This window comes from Balaenoptera borealis (genome assembly GCF_965194805.1).
Source record: "Balaenoptera borealis genome assembly, chromosome: 6".
NCBI lineage: Eukaryota > Metazoa > Chordata > Mammalia > Artiodactyla > Balaenopteridae > Balaenoptera > Balaenoptera borealis.
The window spans coordinates 23281305-23299395 of record NC_138863.1 but is presented as its reverse complement, the minus strand read 5'-3'; the positions used below and the strand labels follow the sequence as shown (position 1 = coordinate 23299395).

Here is an 18091-nt window from a genome sequence, read left to right as displayed (position 1 = left end):
GCAGAAGTGAATATAAAATAAACAGCATACAGAGTTAGTTACCATTAATATTTTACACACTTTCTTTTAGTTGCACAGACATATGCGTATGTAGATATATCATATATATGTCCTCTATATTATGTGGGTACTTTTGTATTCCATAAATTTTCTTTGTGGGTATAATTATTAATAGCTAAATAGTGTCCCATCACCTGGATGCATGGTATTCTATAATTAACTAATCCTTTTTTTTTTTTTTTTTTTGAATTTAGGTGTTTCTAGTACTTCACTATAATAAATAATGGTCCATGGATATCCTTATATATACATCCTAGCACATTAGTCTGAATATTTTCCTAGAATACATTTTTAGAAATAGGCTTACTGATAGAAGGTATTGGATCATTTCTTAATAAGTTTGATACATATTATCAAATTTCCTTCTAGAAATTAGTTTATATAAGTTTATATTATTACTTGCAGTATGTGAGAGTACCTCACCAATTTCTCATTTAAAAATATAGTTTTCCAATTTGTAAATGAATAGCATCTCATTTGTTATTATGTATTTATTAAATTGTTAGTGAGACTGACCATTTTTACATGTTTACTGACTACTTTATGGGTGATTTTTGTATCCATAGACTGTACTATTTTCTTCAAGAGAGTTTAGTTTTTTATGATCGATTTAAAAATATTTTTATATGTAATTTATATTATTACTTGTACATACCAACATTTTCCTTGCAGTTTTTCCTTTGATTTTTTTTTAATTTTAGAAGTTTAAAAAATTGCATAATCATTATAACTTTTTACTTCACGATTTCTTCCTTAATGTTATGCTTAGATAGGGCTTCTGTATTCCAAAATCATATAAATATTTACTTACATGCTCTTTCATGATTTCTTTTTTTTTTTTTTTTTTAACATTGAACTCTAATCCATCTGGAATTAATTTGGGAGCAGGATAAGATGCAATATTTTACCTTTTCTTCCTAAATAGTTAAATCAGTTTTCACAACTTTTATTGATTAATCTATATTGAGTCTCCTGGAGATTCAGTCATCAAAAATGTAGACTTACACGTCAACAAAACCAACAGGGAGATCTCACCAGAGACAAAGATCTGCATTAAAAATCATTGTGCTACTATGTAGAAGGTCTTAATACAGAACCTTATTGGCATAGTTAAGAAAATATTCTTAATTGATCTGGTTGTAGTATTTTGTGGCTTATAGCAGATTAGAAACCACACAAAAAGGGGATGAAGAAAAGGGCAGAAATTGCTATAATTTTTATAATTAGAAGGAGACAGAAAAACTAGAAGGTAGACAAAGTTGTATTATTCAACAGTAGTTTTCATAATGATTACCAAGCCATTAAGGTGAAAAGGTTTCATTATCTTTACTCTTTCTGTTTAGGAAGCCCATTAAAAAAACAAAAAGGTTTAAATCAACAGGCCTTGAGGAAAGAACTGGGAAAAAATATGGTAAAATGAAAAGGATTTTGGCGTCAGACAAACTTGGATTTCAATCCGAGGTCCTTAACCTAACAAATCCATGACACTGGGGAAAGGGTTAGATTATTTTAGACTGCTTTTACCCATCAGTAAAATGAAGATGATAAACGATCCCTGTGTGGCCACATTGTAATCAAAGTGATATACAGTCTCATCATGTTCATCCCTCATCTACCTCCTTGTAACTCCCAAGCCTGCTTCAAGATGAATTCTGAAAATTCCAAGTAGATATGGCGTTCTCTTCAGCAACTTCAGGAGCTGTTTGTAGTTTATAGTTAAACCAAATGATTCCTTTAAGCTAGAAGAAAAGTTAGGTCTTAAGTATTTTATCAATGTACCTTAGTTAATAGGGTCCAGTTGGAGACACAAGAATACTGACATAGATACTGGAGCTATAGGGCAAAGAAGAAGTAACTGAGGCTTTGGGGCCAGGAAGATAGAATTTGATTCCTGGTCCCACCACTGATCAGTTAGCTGATCACTGATCAACTCCTACCTGAGCTCTATTTTTGTCCATTGTAAAAGAGAGATGATATCCAGCATGCAGAACTGTTGTGAGGATTTGGCACGAATAAGTAGTTTAGTCTAGAAATATACTTCAAAAATGTGACAAACTAGAGGAGTTCTCAAGTGATAGTTTATTGGTTGTACGTTTTGTTTTTGCTAGTCTTTTTACTTTAGTCTAATTTGATATGGGTCAAAGAATGACTCAGTGATAACCTTAAAAATGTATCAAAACTATTTGCTTGATATAATCATATACAGCAGAAACTTTAAAGAATTATTAGATACTTTTAGGAGTATTAGATCAAAAATGCCTAAATACATATGAAAACAGCATTTTGCAATTATAATCCTCCCTACAATCTAAAGTCACAACAATGCAAGCAAACATAAAGGTCAAGCAATTGAACAAATACATAAGTGAAGAAGGAAGACTTATCCTGACTCATTCTCATTTTAATACTCAGACTGTGAATGTCAATTAGCTCAATAAAGTCTTAACAGGTAATGTCAGCTGTCAATCGTTCCTAGGTAGTGATCTGTGAAGTTTGTCAGCAGGCAGTGGACTACTTGGCATGATGAATGAAATAATGAGGGCACAGAAGCCTGAACAAAACTTCTCTTTTTCTGATAAATTCCTCTCAACATGGGAATTTAGGACGAGGAGAGAAAAATCACTTTAAAATCTGTTTTAAGGCAGTGTTCATTTAATGCATTGTCTATTTTAAAACATTCATCTTTTAACCTTGTATTTTTAAAAATTAATGGCAAATGATTAAGCATCATCATTTTTAACTGTATAGGTCAGTGTAAACAACATGAACTGCTACAAGAGATAAGCCTCCAAATTCAAAGTGCTTTTACAACTAGGGTTCGTACTCACTGTGGATGGTGTGACTCCTGAGTTCATTCAGTGACTCAGGTATATTGGCAGCCATCTGGTAGCTACACCACCTGGAAAATAGTCCTCCAAAGTCACTGTGGCAGGTGAAGGGAAATGGTTAACTATGTTGGGATATTTAAGGGCTAGGACTCGAAGAGGCTTCCATCATTTCTACTCACATCCTGTTTTTCAGAACCCAATAACTTTAACTCAGTTTAACTGTAAGTGAGGCAGGGAAATGTAGAAGAGCTCTTAAAAGTCTCTGTTATACCCACCAAGCTTGTTTTATTTGAACAGTCATTTAAATCTAAGTTTTTAACTATATCATATCCAGTTAAGCCATGGTTTGAAAATACTAGTTACAGGTTAGAGGGCATTTAATATGTGTAGACTAGATTCTTTATATACATTACTCTATTTGAAAACTTAAGAAAATGATACATTCATATGGTAAAATATTCAAACAGTAAAGAAAGGTATAATATTAAAAGTAATTAATTCTATTCCCTTTGCTCTGATCTCTATTTACTACATCCATTGGTGACAACTATTTTGTTTTTCTTTTGTTTTGTTTTTTGGCTTAAAACAACACTTATTAACTCACAGTTCTGAAAGGCAGAAATCTGAAAACAAGGCGTCAAGGCTGGGTTTCTTCTGGAGGCCCTGGGGAGAATCCTTTCCTGGACTTTTCCAGCTGCTAGAGGCTGCTTGGATTCCTTGGATCATGGCCCCTTCCTCCATCTTCAGGGGACATCACTGCAGACTCTGTTTCTGTCATCATATCCCAGTCTCTGATCATGAACCTCCTGCCTCCTTTTTATTTTATTTTTTTAAGTTTTTCATGTTTTGTTGTTTTTTAATATAATTTTTTTCCTTTTTTAAATGGAAGTATAGTTGATTTACAGTGTTTCAGGTGTACAGCAAACTGACTCAGATATATCTATCTATATAGATATATATATATGTATATTCTTTTTCAGATTCTTTTCCATAGGTTATTACAAGATATTGAGGATAGTTCGCTGTGCTATACAGTAGGTCCTTGTTGTTTATCTATTTTGTATATAGTAGTGTGAATCTGTTAATACCAAATTCCCAATTTATTCCTCTTCCCTCTTTCCCCTTTGGTAACCATAAGTTTGTTTTTTATGTCTATGAGTCTATTTCTGTTTTGTAAATAAGTTCATTTGTATCATTTTTTAATTCCACACATAAGTGATATCATCTGATATTTGTCTTTCTCTGTCTGACTTATTTCACTTAGTATGATAATCTCTAGGTCCATCCATGTTGCTACAAATGGCATTATTTCATTCTTTTTTGTAGCTGAGAAATATTCCATTGTATGTGTGTGTGTGTGTGTGTGTGTGTGTGTATATATATATATATATATATATATACCACATCTTCTTTATCCATTTGTCTGTCAATGGACATTTAGGTTGCTTCCATGTCTTGTAAATAGTGCCACTATGAACATTCATAGCTACCGCCTCTGTTTAATTTTTTATATTTTTTATTGAAGTATAGTTCATTTGCAATATTATATTAGTTTCAGGTATACAACAGTAATTAAATATTTTTATCTATTATACTCCATTTAAAGTTAGTATAGAGTTTTGGCTATATTCCCTATACAGTACAACATATCCTTATAGCTTATTTATTTTATACTGTAGTTTATGCCTCTTAATCTTCAACCCTTGTCTCTCCCCTCTACCCTTTCCTCTCCCCACTGGTAACCACTAGTTTGTTCTCTATATGTGAGTCTGTTTCTGTTTTGCCATATCATTGTTTTAGTTTTTAGATTCCACATATAAGTGATAACAGAGTATTCGTCTTTACCTGTGTGACTTATTTCACTAAGCATAATATTGATAACATCTGGATCCATCTGTGTTTTTGCAAATATTTCATTCTTTTTTATGGAAATATTTCATTCTTTTTTATGGCCGAGTAGTATTCCATTGTGTGTGTGTGTGTGTGTGTGTGTGTGTGTGTGTGTCCATTCATCTGTTGCTAGACAATTATCCATTCATCTATTGCTGGACAGTTAAGTTGCTTCCATATCTCGGCTATTGTAAATAATGCTGTTATAAACATGGGGGTGCATGTATCTTTTTATTAGTGTTTTTTTTCTTTGGGTATATACCCCGTAGTAGAAATGCTGGATCATATGGTAGTTCTATTTTCAGTTTTTTGAGGAACCTCCCTGTAATGATTTCCATAGTGGCTACACCAATTTAGATTCCCACCAAGTGTACTAGGGTTCCCTTTTCTATACATCCTTGCCATTATTTATTATTTATAGACTTTTTGATGATAGCAATACTGACAAATGTGAGGTGGTAGCTCTTTGAGGTTTTGATTTTCATTTATCTGATTATTAGTGATGTTGAGCATCTTTACATGTGCCTGTTGGCCATCTGTATATCTTATTTAGAAAAATGACTGTTCAGGTCTTCTTCCCATTGTTTAATTGGGTTGTTTGGCTTTTAGACATTGAGTTGTATGACCTATTTATATATTTTGGATGTTAGCCCCTTATCAGTCATATCATTTGCAAATATTTTCTCTCATTCAGTAGATTGTCTTTTTGTTTTGTTGATGTTTCCTTTGCTGTGCAAAAGGTCTAAAATTTAAATAGGTCCCATTTGTTTATTTTTGCTCATTTCTTTTGCCTTAGGAGACTAATCCAAAAAAACATTGCTACGATTTATGTCAGAGTATTCTGCCTATGTTCTCTTCTAGGAATTTTATGGTTTCAGGTCTTACAACTAGGTCTTTAATCTACTTTGAGTTTATTTTTCTATATGGTGTGAGAATTTCATTCTTTTACATGTAGCTGTCCAGTTTTCCCAGCACCATTTATTGACTAAACTGTCTTTTCTCCATTATATATTCTTATCTCCTTTGTTGTAAATTAATTGTTCATAAGTGTGTGAATTTATTTATGGGTTCTCTATTCTATTCCATTGATCTATGTGTCTGTTTTTGTGTCAGTACCATACTATCTTGATTAGTGTACCTTTATGTTATAGTCTGAAGACAGGGAATGTGATATTTTCAGCTTTGTTCTTTTACTCAAGATTGCTTTGGCTATTTGGGGTCTTTTGTGGTTCCATGTAAATTTTAACATTATTTGTTCTAGTTCTGTGAAAAATGTCGGGATTTTTTGATAGGGATTGCATAAAATCTGTAGATTGCTCTGGGTAGTATGGATATTTTAACAATATTAATTCTTCTAATCCATGAACAGAGGATACCTTTTAATTTCTTTGTATCATCTTCAGTTTCCTTCATGAATGTCTTAAAATTTTCAGAGTATAAGTTTTCACCTCCTTGGCTAAGTTTATTCCAAGGTATTTTATTCTTTTGGATGAGATTTTAAATGAGATTGTTTTCTTGCTTTCTCTTTCTGATATTTCATTATTAATGTATAGAAAAGCAATAGATTTCTGTATATTAATCTGGTTTCCTGCAACCTTACTGTATTTGTTTATTAATTCTAATAGTTTTGTAGTGGAGACTTTCAGGTTTTCTATATGTAGTATCATGTCATTTGCAAATAGTGAGTTTTATTTCTTCCCTTCCAATTTGGATGGCTTTTATTTCTTTTTCTTCTCTCATTACTGTGGCTAGAACTTCCACTACTACATTAAACAGAAGTGGCGAGAATGGTCATCCTTATTTTGTTCCTGATTTTAGATGAAAAGCTTTCAGGTTTTCAATGCTGAATATGATGTTTGCTGTGGGTTTGTTATAAATGGCCTTTATAATGTTGAGATATGTTTCCTCTATACAACCTTTGATGAGCGTTTTTATCATGAATGGATGTTGAGTTTTGCCAAATGCTTTTTCTGCATCTGTTGAGATGATCAGGTGATTTTTTATCCTTTTGTTAATGTGATGTATTACATTGCTAGATTCGCAGATATATTCCATTCTTGCATCCCTGGAGTAAATCCCACTCGATCGTGGTGTATGATCCTTTTTATATATCATTGAACTTGGTTTGCTAATATTTTGTTGAGGATTTTTGCATCTATATTCATCAGAGATATTGGCCTGTAGTTTCTTTTTATAATGTCTTTGTCTAGTTTTGGTGTCAGAGTAATGGTGCCTTCATAGAATGAATTTGGATGTGATTCCTTCTCTTCAATTTTTGGAACAGTTTGAGAAGACAGATATTAGCCCTTCTTAGTATGTTTGGTAGAAGTCCCCTGTGAAGCCATTTGGTCCTAGACTTTTGTTTGCTGGGAGGTTTTTTGTTTTTTTTAATTACAAACTCAATTTCTCTTCTAGCTATTGGTCTGTTCAGATTTGCTATTTCTTCCTGATTCAGTATTGGAAGATTGTTTCTAGAAATGTATTCATTTCTTCTGAGTTTTCCAGTTAGTTAGCATACAACTGTTTATAGTATTCTCTTGATTTTTTTGTATTTCATGGTATCAGTTGTCATTTCTGCTCTTTCATTTCTTATTTTGTTTATGTTGGTCCTCTTTCTTTTTTTGAGGAGTATGCTAAAGGCTTATCAATTTTGTTTATATTTTCAAAAAACTAGCTCTTTGTTTCTTTGATCTTTTGTCTGATATGAGTATTGTTACCCCAACTTTCTTGTTATTTCCATCTGCATGAAATTTCTTTTTCCATCCCCTCACTTTCAATCTGTGTCCTTAGCTTTTAAATGCATCTCTTATAAGCGGCATATAAATGGGTCTTGTTTTTCTTTTTTTTATCTAATCAGCCACCACATGGCATGTTTTTGATTAGAGCATTTAGTCTGTTGACATTTAAAGTGAATATTGATGGATAAGTACTTATTCCAATTTTGTTACTTGTTTTCTGGTTGTTTCTGTGGTTCTTCTCTGTTCTTATTTTTTTTGTTTCTTCCCTTATGATTTTATGATCTTCCTTATTTGTATGCTTGTGTTCCTTTCTCTCTAGCTTTTGTATATCCATTGTAGGTTTTTGATTTGTGGTTACTATGGGGTTCGTGTGTGTTGACCTATATCTACTTGTTTTAAACTGGTAGTCATTTACTTCAAATACATTCTAAAAGATCTACATTTTTTTTACTCCCCTCCCCGACATTTTCTGGTTTTGATGTCCTATTTTACATCTTCATGTTTTCCCCTTCACTGTTAAGACCCTTTAATATTCCTTTTAAGGTCAGTTTAGTATTCATTAACTCTTTTAGTTTTTGTCTGTCTGAGAAGTTTTTTCCTCTACTTCCATTTTAAATGATAATCTTGCCTGGTGGAGCATCATAGTTTGTAGGTTTTTCTCTTTCAGCACGTAAATATATCATGCCCTTCCCTTTTGGCCTGCAAGCTTTCTCCAGAAAAATCAACTGATAGCCATATGGGGGTTCCCTTATATGTGACTCTTTGTTTTTCTCATAATGCCTTTAGAATTTTCTCTTTATGTTTAACTTTTGCCATTTTAATTATAATATGTCTTGCTGTGCTTCTTTTTGGAATCATCTTTTCTTGGGACTCTCTGTGCTTCTTGTACCTTGATACTGTTTCCTTCATCAGATTTGGGAAATTTTCATCCATAATTTCATCAAATACATTTTTGACCCTTTTCTCTCTCTTCTCCAGGGACCCCTATAATGTGAATGTTGGTCTGCTTGATATTGTCACAAAAGTTCCTTAAACTTTTCTCATTTTTAAAATTTATTTTTCTTTTTGCTGTTTTCATTGGGTGATTTTCACTATCCTAGCTTCCAGATCACTTACATGTTCTTCTCTATCACCTAGTCTACTTTTAATTCTTTCTAGTGTGTTTTTCATTTCAGTTATTGTATTTTTCAGTTCTGACTAGTTTCTTATTAAAATCCTCACCATGTTCATCTATTCTTTTCTCTAGTTCATTTAGCATTCTTATTACTAATCCTTTGAACTTTTTACTCTGGTAAATTGTTTATGTCTGTTTCATTAATTGTTTTTTCAGGCTTTTGTTGTTCTTTCTTTTGAAAAAAAATTTCTCTGTTTTCTCATTTTGCTTAATTTCTCCATCTTTATGAAATTAGGTCAAACAGTTAGTTACATATTCCTGTCCTTCTGTGGGAATGGCCCTATATAGTCTGCATGTGTCCAATGGCTTTGGTGGCAGAGCTGAATCTGAAGTGAGCAGAAGTCATGTCGTCATTCAGTGTGTGCTAGCAGCCATCACATCGGCAGTAGGTAGGACTGGAGATGGAAGAGCTAGGACCAGAGCCAGATGTTAGCTGGGGCTTCTTTTCTGCTCCATAGCCAACACCACCATATCGGGAGTGGATTGAATCCCATGTTGCTGGAGCAGAAGCCTGGTGTTCATGTCTGATCTGGTTCTGTTCCCTCGAAGTGTGTGCTCTCTGCCCCAAGCATTGACTTGTTCAGTCCAGAGAGGAGCATTGCTGGAACAAGAGGGGCTGGAGCAGGAGCTTGGCATGGGCCAACGTGCAGGCTGGGGTGGTCCCAGCACCAGTCAGAGCTCGAGAACACTCCTCATCTCCTGCCCTTATGAACACCAGTAATGTTTGCCCTCACTCCATTTGGATGCTCTGTCAGGTCTGAGCTGGCTCCGTCCCCCACATTTGTGCACTCTCCTTGCCTGTGGCAGCCTTCAGTCTAGTGTGTAGCTGCACCATGGAGCAAGAGGGATGGGAGCCAGTTCTCAGCTCAAGCTGAGAAGCATGCTGGGGCGGTTGTGGGAAACTGGCCCAAGTCCTGGGCAGTTTCAGTCTGCTTCCTCTGCCTTGTTTTGGGAGTAAGCAAGCATGTGTGCACTTTTCACAAGCAGAGTCTAAGTTTCTTACAGTCCCACTGTCAGTCCCACTGGTTTTCAAACCAGCTAAGGGGACTTGTCCTCTTAGCATCATACCCCAGGGCTGGGACACCCAATACGGGGTTTCAACTGCCCACTCCCCAGGGAGGGTTGCCAAGCCTGTGTAATCTCGCTCCTCTTCTGTGTCCCCTCCTAGGGGCTCAGGTGCCGATCTGATCACTTCTCTTACCTTCCTACCTGACTACGTCTGGATCTTTCTTACAGTGTTGTTTGTGTAAGAGTCTTTCTGCCAGTCTCCAGTTTGTTTTCAATGAGAATTGCTCCACATGTTGATGAATTTTTGATGTGTTCATGGTGGTTGGTGAGCTCCACATCCTCCTGCTCTGCCATCTTGATCTCCTCCCGGTGACCACTGTTAAGATTCTTGCTCTCTCTGTCTCTCTCTAAAAACGTTTCACAGATACATTAGCACTTACCTATGTAGAACCTTTTTTTATTTTATAAAAATGGAATGATTTTCCTTATATGCTATTCTGTAAATTTTTTAAGTTAATAATATATCATAGAGTTAATTTTGTATAAGTGTATATAAATTTAGAGTGATATTCAAAATATTTGACAACCATTAGAGCATAAGCACTGACCAATCAGAATGGATGCTGGATGTAGGGTGGGAGAATGGTCCTGGAGCCCCAGGTGTGCCAGAAATTACCTTAATTAGGCAATATAATGAATAAGTCAGGGGCAGGGGTTGTACCCATAGAAGGAGCTAGAATGTGGGGGTGAGAGGAATATGGAGTATGTGCTCAGGGTATCAGCTGTTTTCCAAGTAGTATGAATATCTTTCAGTATTTTAACAACTGACAGGGCCATACTGGTGCACTAAGGTTATATCAGCACTGCATGTACCTCATTCTATTTAAAGGTAGTACACCAGAATAGTACTATAATTTTTAAAGTAAATCAAGGTATTGATGCACAATTAGATTGCTTTTAATATCTTATATTGTAAGAAATGCTGTGTATTAGAAAACAAAAGCAAATCACAAAAACAAATAAATAAAAAACATAAACAGAAAAGAAAACTTGTGTATGTAATTTGGTGAAACTTTGTGAGCATATCCACAAGGCAAATTCCTAGCTGTGGAATTACCAAGTCAATTTTTATTTCGATAGATATTTCTTTGAAAAGTCAAATTAGTTTACACTCACCCCAAGTGAGAGAATATTTTATTTCCATATCTTGTCCAACAGTTTGCATTATTATATTATCAAAAATTATGTCTTTATTCAATTTGATAACTGAATGATTAAGGAAATATTCCATTCTTGTTTAGCAATCATTTTGTAATAGTTGAAAAATTGTTAGATTTGGAGTCATTTAGACTTAGACTTTTTGTTTGTATTTGGATTAATTACTATGAGTTTGTTTTCTCAACTATAAAATGGAGATATTATGAATGTCAATGCAATTTTGCCTGGTTTGTTATTCCAGATTAATTTTAGAATAATTTTCTAAGACTCCTCAAAATTCACACTGAAGTTTTTATTTGAATTGAATTAAATATTTAAATCAAACTTCTGAAGTTCATTAATAGACTTTCTATCTGAGTCCATGGACTATCTATATTAAATCAGCCCTTGCTTTATATCTCTGAATAAAGTGTGTTTTTCTTTCTGTAGGTTTAGTAAATTTCTTATTAGTGTTCTATGAGGTATTGTATATTTTATTGTTGCTAGATTTGATGAAATATTTTTCTTTTATATCTTCTGTTCATTCATTGCATATATGAAGGTTGCTACTTTTATAATTTGTAGTATATCTGTAGTAATGTGGCCTCTTTATAGTTCCTTTTTCCATTTGGCTTCATACAGATTATCTATCTATCTCTATCATCTATCAATGTAATCACAATATATGCAACTTATCATAATTTCATCTACTTCGTTCCAATAGTTTTATTGCTTATTTCTTCACCTTAATATCTTCTGCATATTTCTATTCTAGCTTTTCTTTTCATTTATATTGTTCCTTCTTGAGACTGAGTCCTTGCAATGGAAGGAGTGTATTCTACTTATATGTGTGGTCTGGTAAACGACACTAATGCCCGACACAAAGTAAACATTCAAATGTTAAGTGAATGCCTGAGTGAATAATTTTGAGCTTCAGATTCAAGGTTGTTCTGGGCAATTCCCATGAACGTTAGCTCAATGGAAAACAATAAACAAGATAGAGAAGCAGACACAAGTCAAATGGCATAGATAGGGAGCCTGGGTACCCAAGGGACTAATGTGGAAGGAGGCCAAAATAGATAATTGGCTTCCCAATCAGGATAGATACAGCGGATGCCTAACTGATATATCACTGAAATGGAGAGAAAGTTACCCATCTGGTGTTTCATCCTATGAATATAAGCACCAAGGCTGTAGTTAATCTCAACTGGCTGGCCAGTGAAGCAAGGACTCCTTTTATTATTGATCCTGGGATGAAGAGAGATAGCCAGCAGTTACCAGATATGAGACTGTATTCCGACAGGTCGGGTCATAGTAAAGTCTGCTGTAATCAGCATACCAGGAGAAATTAATCCTGGAATTTGATTAAGATAGAGTATTTTATAATAAGTAAGTAAAGTATGAAATAACTCAATGAATTTACTCACCAGTTGAAATTAACATGTGCCACTAGTTGCAGCAATAATAAACACAGAAATAGCTAATGTTTATTAAGGATTTATTAGGTGCCAAGCATGTGATTAGTGCTCTACAGAGATTATCTCACTTAATCCTCATAGCAGTCTATGAATTCAGTATGATTTTGATTGTATTTTACAGGTGGGAGAATACAGCTTAGAAAGTTTGTTAAGTAGCTTGACTAAATTCACATACTAGTATGTAGTAAAGCTGAATTGTGAGGAAAAGCCAAGATTTTCAATCCTGACCTTTATTTCACATGGGGAGCTTTAAAATAAAATAAATACCAGTGTCAGAGCCTCTCTTTCAGAAATTAGTACTTAATTGGTCTGGGGTGGGGCTTGGTGGTATTGGTATGGTTTAAAAAGCTACATGGTAATTTCAACAGGTCCTCAGAGTTGAGACCATTGACCTGTCAAAGCACATTACTGAGAGTTTAGCTTTGTCCTCGAATTGTACCTTGTCAGTACAAAGGAATGATAATAGTTATGTAGCTTGAAACAATAGTTTTAAGATTTACTTTCCTTCCTTTATGCACTGTCCTTATTTATGTATCCTGTATTTACCTTTCTGATCGTGCCTGCCAATTTATTGGCTATTGTCTCCTGGAATGTTTCAGTATACAGGCTGGGTTATAAAGGGTCTTAACGTTTTGCCTCTGCAAGTGCATCTATATTTAGATAGGATTGCTGTTACTAGGCCTTTACTGCTCTTGTAAATCTTCTTTTAAAATAGTTGTTCAGTTATTATTATATTTCCCTATATACCAAACAGGTTGTAGTTGATTAGGTTTATTAAATGCCTTGTATTCGTTTTATATAATGATGGGTTTAACAGTGGTTATACAAGTTGCTGTAGATAATAAGTTTATGGTTCTAGATATTTCCATGTAGTCAAAACATTATACTCAGAATGGATCCTGCTCCACCTTGCTATGTTTTCCAACATAATAATTTATCCTACCTCCATTTCCAGCCCAAGCAATATTATTAAAATGAGGTACCATCACAACGATAGGAAAAGGGGCAAAAGGCATAAATATACAGTTGAGAGAAAATGAAGTACAAAAAGAAATACAAAAATAGTTAACCTAATCAATTCATTGGCAAAATACCAATGAAATACAGTTTTATATACGAATTAGCAACAGTTTTTTCAGACTTTTTATCATGTAATTACATATTTATTATTTTATTGTTTATGGCGTCCTCATGCTAAAATGCAAGTTCCACAAGGTCTACTTTGGTCAGTGATATATTGTAAGAGCTGAAACCAGTGCCTGCCCTGAAATAGACACTCAATAATAAATATTCGTAAGAGAAAGAAATATGTGCGTGTGTGAGTGTGCCCATAGCAAAGATGTGGTACATTATATATATTACTATATAACTGGCAGGGTTGTGAATTCATGTAACAATTCTAAAGAGCAATCCGTGAAGAGGTATCATGTTTTTTGTTAAATGTTAATTTTATTTGGATTATTATTTATTTACACTTCTAAACTGTGTTTTAAGGATGTAATCAGTAGAGTGCAGATTTATAGACAGAAAACCCTGTTCACCGCATCGATAATCATAAGGCAAACAAATATAGCTGATGTTAAGTAAAATATGACATTTATCATTCTTTCAAAATAGACTAAATACTGTGAAAATGCAGTAATATAATGTTAAATGAAAAATGGAGGGTGGATAATAGAGCATGGTTCCAGTTTTGTAAAAATTGAGAAAGAGAGGCAGGCAAATTCTTAAACCGGAGTGATAATAGTAATTATACCAGGGTGGTAAGAATAATTTTAATTTTTTTCTTTGTAATATTATAAAATGCATAAAATTTCTATAAGGATGTATATTACTTTCTTGATCAGAAAAATACTTCATTTATGAAAATTGGCTTTATCATTTTCCAACTCTGAGGATATAATAAAGAATCTGTTGCAATGTAACCTCCACAAGGGCAAATCTTTTTATCTGCTTTGTTCATTGGTGGATTCCCTATGCCTAGAATAATGTTTGGGATAAAGTAGCACTCATAAATATTTTTTAAATAAATGAATGAGTGTGCAAATGAATAGTATGTCTCCCTCTTTTAAAGGCAGTTTTAAAGTGTTAAGGGTAAGCAGATTGATTACTTCCTTTTTGTGTAGAATTGAACAATTAATCCATCCATCATTAAGTGTCAATTAAGTGCTATTCATAGCATGTCTTCTTTCCACTGAGGAGAGACCACTTTCTCATGGGCTGAAAATGATCTTTTATCTCTCGTTAGAGTTTGCTGGGTGGGGAGAGAAATGACCAACACATGGCAGATGTCGATTCTAATGTATGTGAGATTTAAAATGATTATGACAGAAATATTTTATCTTTAATAAGTACCTTTAATTTAGCCCTGTGTCCTCAGATTTAAAGAAAACCATAATTATCAATTAATAAATGTTGTTATTTTGTTATCCAATTAAAATGTGTTTAGTTCCCCATTTATAGAGAACAAAAGGAGTATAAAAATAATCACAGATTTTGTTGATGTTACTGTTGGGGATGGAAACTTATTGCAAAAGGACAATAGACCAATAATATAAGACAGTGCTATATTGTGCTTCATTGTAATTCAATAAGGGGATTTTTTTCAAGTAATTTTTACCATGTAGTATGCAGTTTAGATTTATGCAAGTAGATATATGCCTTATTTAAAATTTTATGTTTTTTACATATTTTCTCAAAACTAAAATCAGGAATAAGGGATTTAAGGTAAATCCTGATGGATTATAATAGTAACATTTATGTTCTAATATAATATTAAATAAAACTGTATCAGTGTTTGCAATGAGTTGTCTATTTTACACAGAACTCTTGCTATATTTTTTTCTCTAGGATTCAGAGTTTCCCACTGATATGCAACCAAATCCAAACCTGTGTTTATGCAAAAAAAATATTTGTCCAGCAAAATTTGACTACAAGCTGAATAACATATTTAGACTTCATGAACTTCCAGTGAGCTGGTAGGATTCTTGATGTTTTATTAATACCTTTGAGATTTTATTGTCATGTTTAAATTTTGATGCTCTTATAGCTGTTTATGGTCAAAGTGTTTTGCTCTTAGCCTGTTTCTGAAATTGCTACTTATAACACTGAAAGAATCCGCTTAAAGCTGTTTCAAGAGTCTCAAAACTAACTGGTTTAGGCACTTGGTGGCAGTGCAGCCTAAGTGCACTACTGTGCATTTTTAATGTAGAGGTTGCAGTTCTGGCTTAAAATAAAGCACAGATTGTTTTTAGAGAGGTTTGTAGGATTTGTTTTAAAAATAGGATCTCAGCAACTATGCATTTCATTTGATTATTTTACTTAATATTTTATCAAATATTAATATTAATATTTTATGGTTTTTTCCACATTAACACATTATTTTGTTTTGTTTTGAGGACCATAATTTTGTGAACCATAATCACATCAGTTTAAAAGCAAAACTTATTACTTGCTAATAAGTTTTATGAATCTGCATATTTACATTCATAGGAAACATTTTAAATCTTATGAAATTTATACTACTCCTATTCAGAGTGTTTGAGAAAAATATTTCTGTGGAGAATCAGTAAATATACATTCTACAATAGATTTCTATGGTACTTTAAAATTTTACTAAGTGGTCAGCTTTTGTAAATAATCATGGATACATCATTTTGATTATGGTTTAGGTAAGTAATATTGTTTTCTTGTATTTGTTCATATAATCCCAAGTTTATATTATTGATTTTTAAGAAATTTGTACAAAAATGTACAGCAAACATTATATAATTGCTCCTCTTATACTTAATGAGGAAAAATGTCTCAGAAGAGGATGTTAACCAACTCTAATAATCTACACTTAACTGTGGTAAGGTTTTTCTTGTTTTGTTTTGTTTATTTTGCAAAGTTTACCTTGCTCTTGATGACTGTATGTATAATTTACTTTCTAAGACCTAAGACCTATTTGTTTGATTATTTTCATGTAGCAAGACTCTGCCATGACCAAAACCAGTAGGTTAATGAATTGAAAAGGTCTGTTAGTAAAAGGAACCATAATAATGATACATTCATACCTTAAGTATTCTATTTCAACTTAAAACAGTTCATTTGCATTCACATGCCAGTCTTTTGATGTAAGGCCATGGCTTTTTCTTTCCTTAAGTGACTGTTGATTGGAATTCTACATCATATTTCTTACATAAGCTATACCAATAATGCATCACTAACAATTTCAATTTTATGATTTTCTTAATCTGAAACAAGAACTTCAGACGCTCAGAAGATGATCTCCTCACATTTCCATGGCATTAATTTAATTTTCATTGATAGCAATTCTGCTTATCACACTTATATTTCATTACCTTGATTAGTTTTTAATTACATTATAGTAGCAAACGCAACTGGCTTGTGAGGTTTAGTAACATACTCCTTTGACTCTTTGTGATAGTGGACCTTAGCTGGTGGGAGTGGCTTGTGCTGGTCTGCTGGGGCATGGTCTGGAAGCTCTGAGCAGTCAGGGCACTGCTAGCACAGCCAGAGTGTTTTACAGAGAGAATGGGAAATGTTGACCAACGATTAAGTGGAGGTTAAGGGAAAAGCATTTACTAAATGAAAATGTGGAAAAGAGAAAAAGGGAAACATTTGACTCTTACTCAAAAACAAAGTCTGGATTCCAGTTTAATTTATTTGCAGACTTTGGAAAGACAGCTGCCCTGATAACTACTACTGCAACCCAGGGAATAATTTCTCTGTCATAATCTTCATAATCTTCACTAGTTAGCCCATGAGGAGAGAAGATTCTAGCATTATGAGTTAGGCAGTAAAAAAAAAAAGAATTGTGAGTAGAAAACTAATCACTAATCTTCTAGTGTAACATACCTCAAAGGAAAATTAAGCTGTGACTTTGGGCAAACTCATTTACCTGGGCCTTTTTTCTTTTCCAATTTGTCTCAGTTTCTGCTTCATTATACCGCTATTTCTTCATGGTCACAGGTCTGTTTTTCTCTCTCCCACCTATTTTATTCTACTACTTTCTCTGTACTCTCATTCTATACCACCAATCCTTAACTAGCCATAATATAAAATTCAACTGTAAATTTTTAATGTTTCTCAAATAATTTCATATTCTCTGTTCTTAATTTAAAACTGAATCACCCCGCTCCCACCACCCCATATACACACACAGAGGTTTGGTACTTTATAGGTCTTTAATAGTATAATGTTTATTGACTCAATTATATGTTTCTTTAAAGAATAAAAAATGTTTTTTGTTTTATAAGTAACTGTGAATTTATTTATTTATTTTGTTTTTCAATTACCATCAGTGGAAATAAAGTTCTTCCTCTATGGTATATAGGTTCCTTAACTTCATCAAATAAGAATAATAGTAATGACAATGATCATGAAAGAATATCAATAATAACAATAAACTGTTTTACTAAGCATCTTTCAATGCCAAGATTCAGCTGTTTTTCCCCCATCTCTCTCTCTCTCTCTATATATATATATATTTTTTTTTCCTCTCTCTCTTACACACACACACACACACACACACACACAGATGACGCTCAGAGACCTTGAGAAACACAAAAGAAAAGTTTTGTATCAGGTCTGGTTAACTCAAAAGCAGACCACAAAACAGTGAATGAGCCACAAGGTATTTTAGAGAAAAAGCCCAAGGAAATAGTTTCTATTTTTACAATCAAGCATACAGGTATGCCAGTAACATACAACTAT

The 18091-nt window shown here is 33.4% G+C and overlaps 1 protein-coding gene across 1 annotated transcript in view; it reads left to right on the top strand.

Annotated features, from left to right (window-relative positions):
- Nucleotides 1–18091, top strand: part of SPAG16 (sperm associated antigen 16) — an 868000-nt gene that overhangs the window by 124607 nt on the left and 725302 nt on the right. Inside the window, exon 11 of the mRNA XM_082395857.1 lies at nt 15224–15351. Within this exon, the coding sequence (XP_082251983.1) occupies nt 15224–15351 (128 nt within the window). The remainder of the gene's footprint in view (nt 1–15223; nt 15352–18091) is intronic.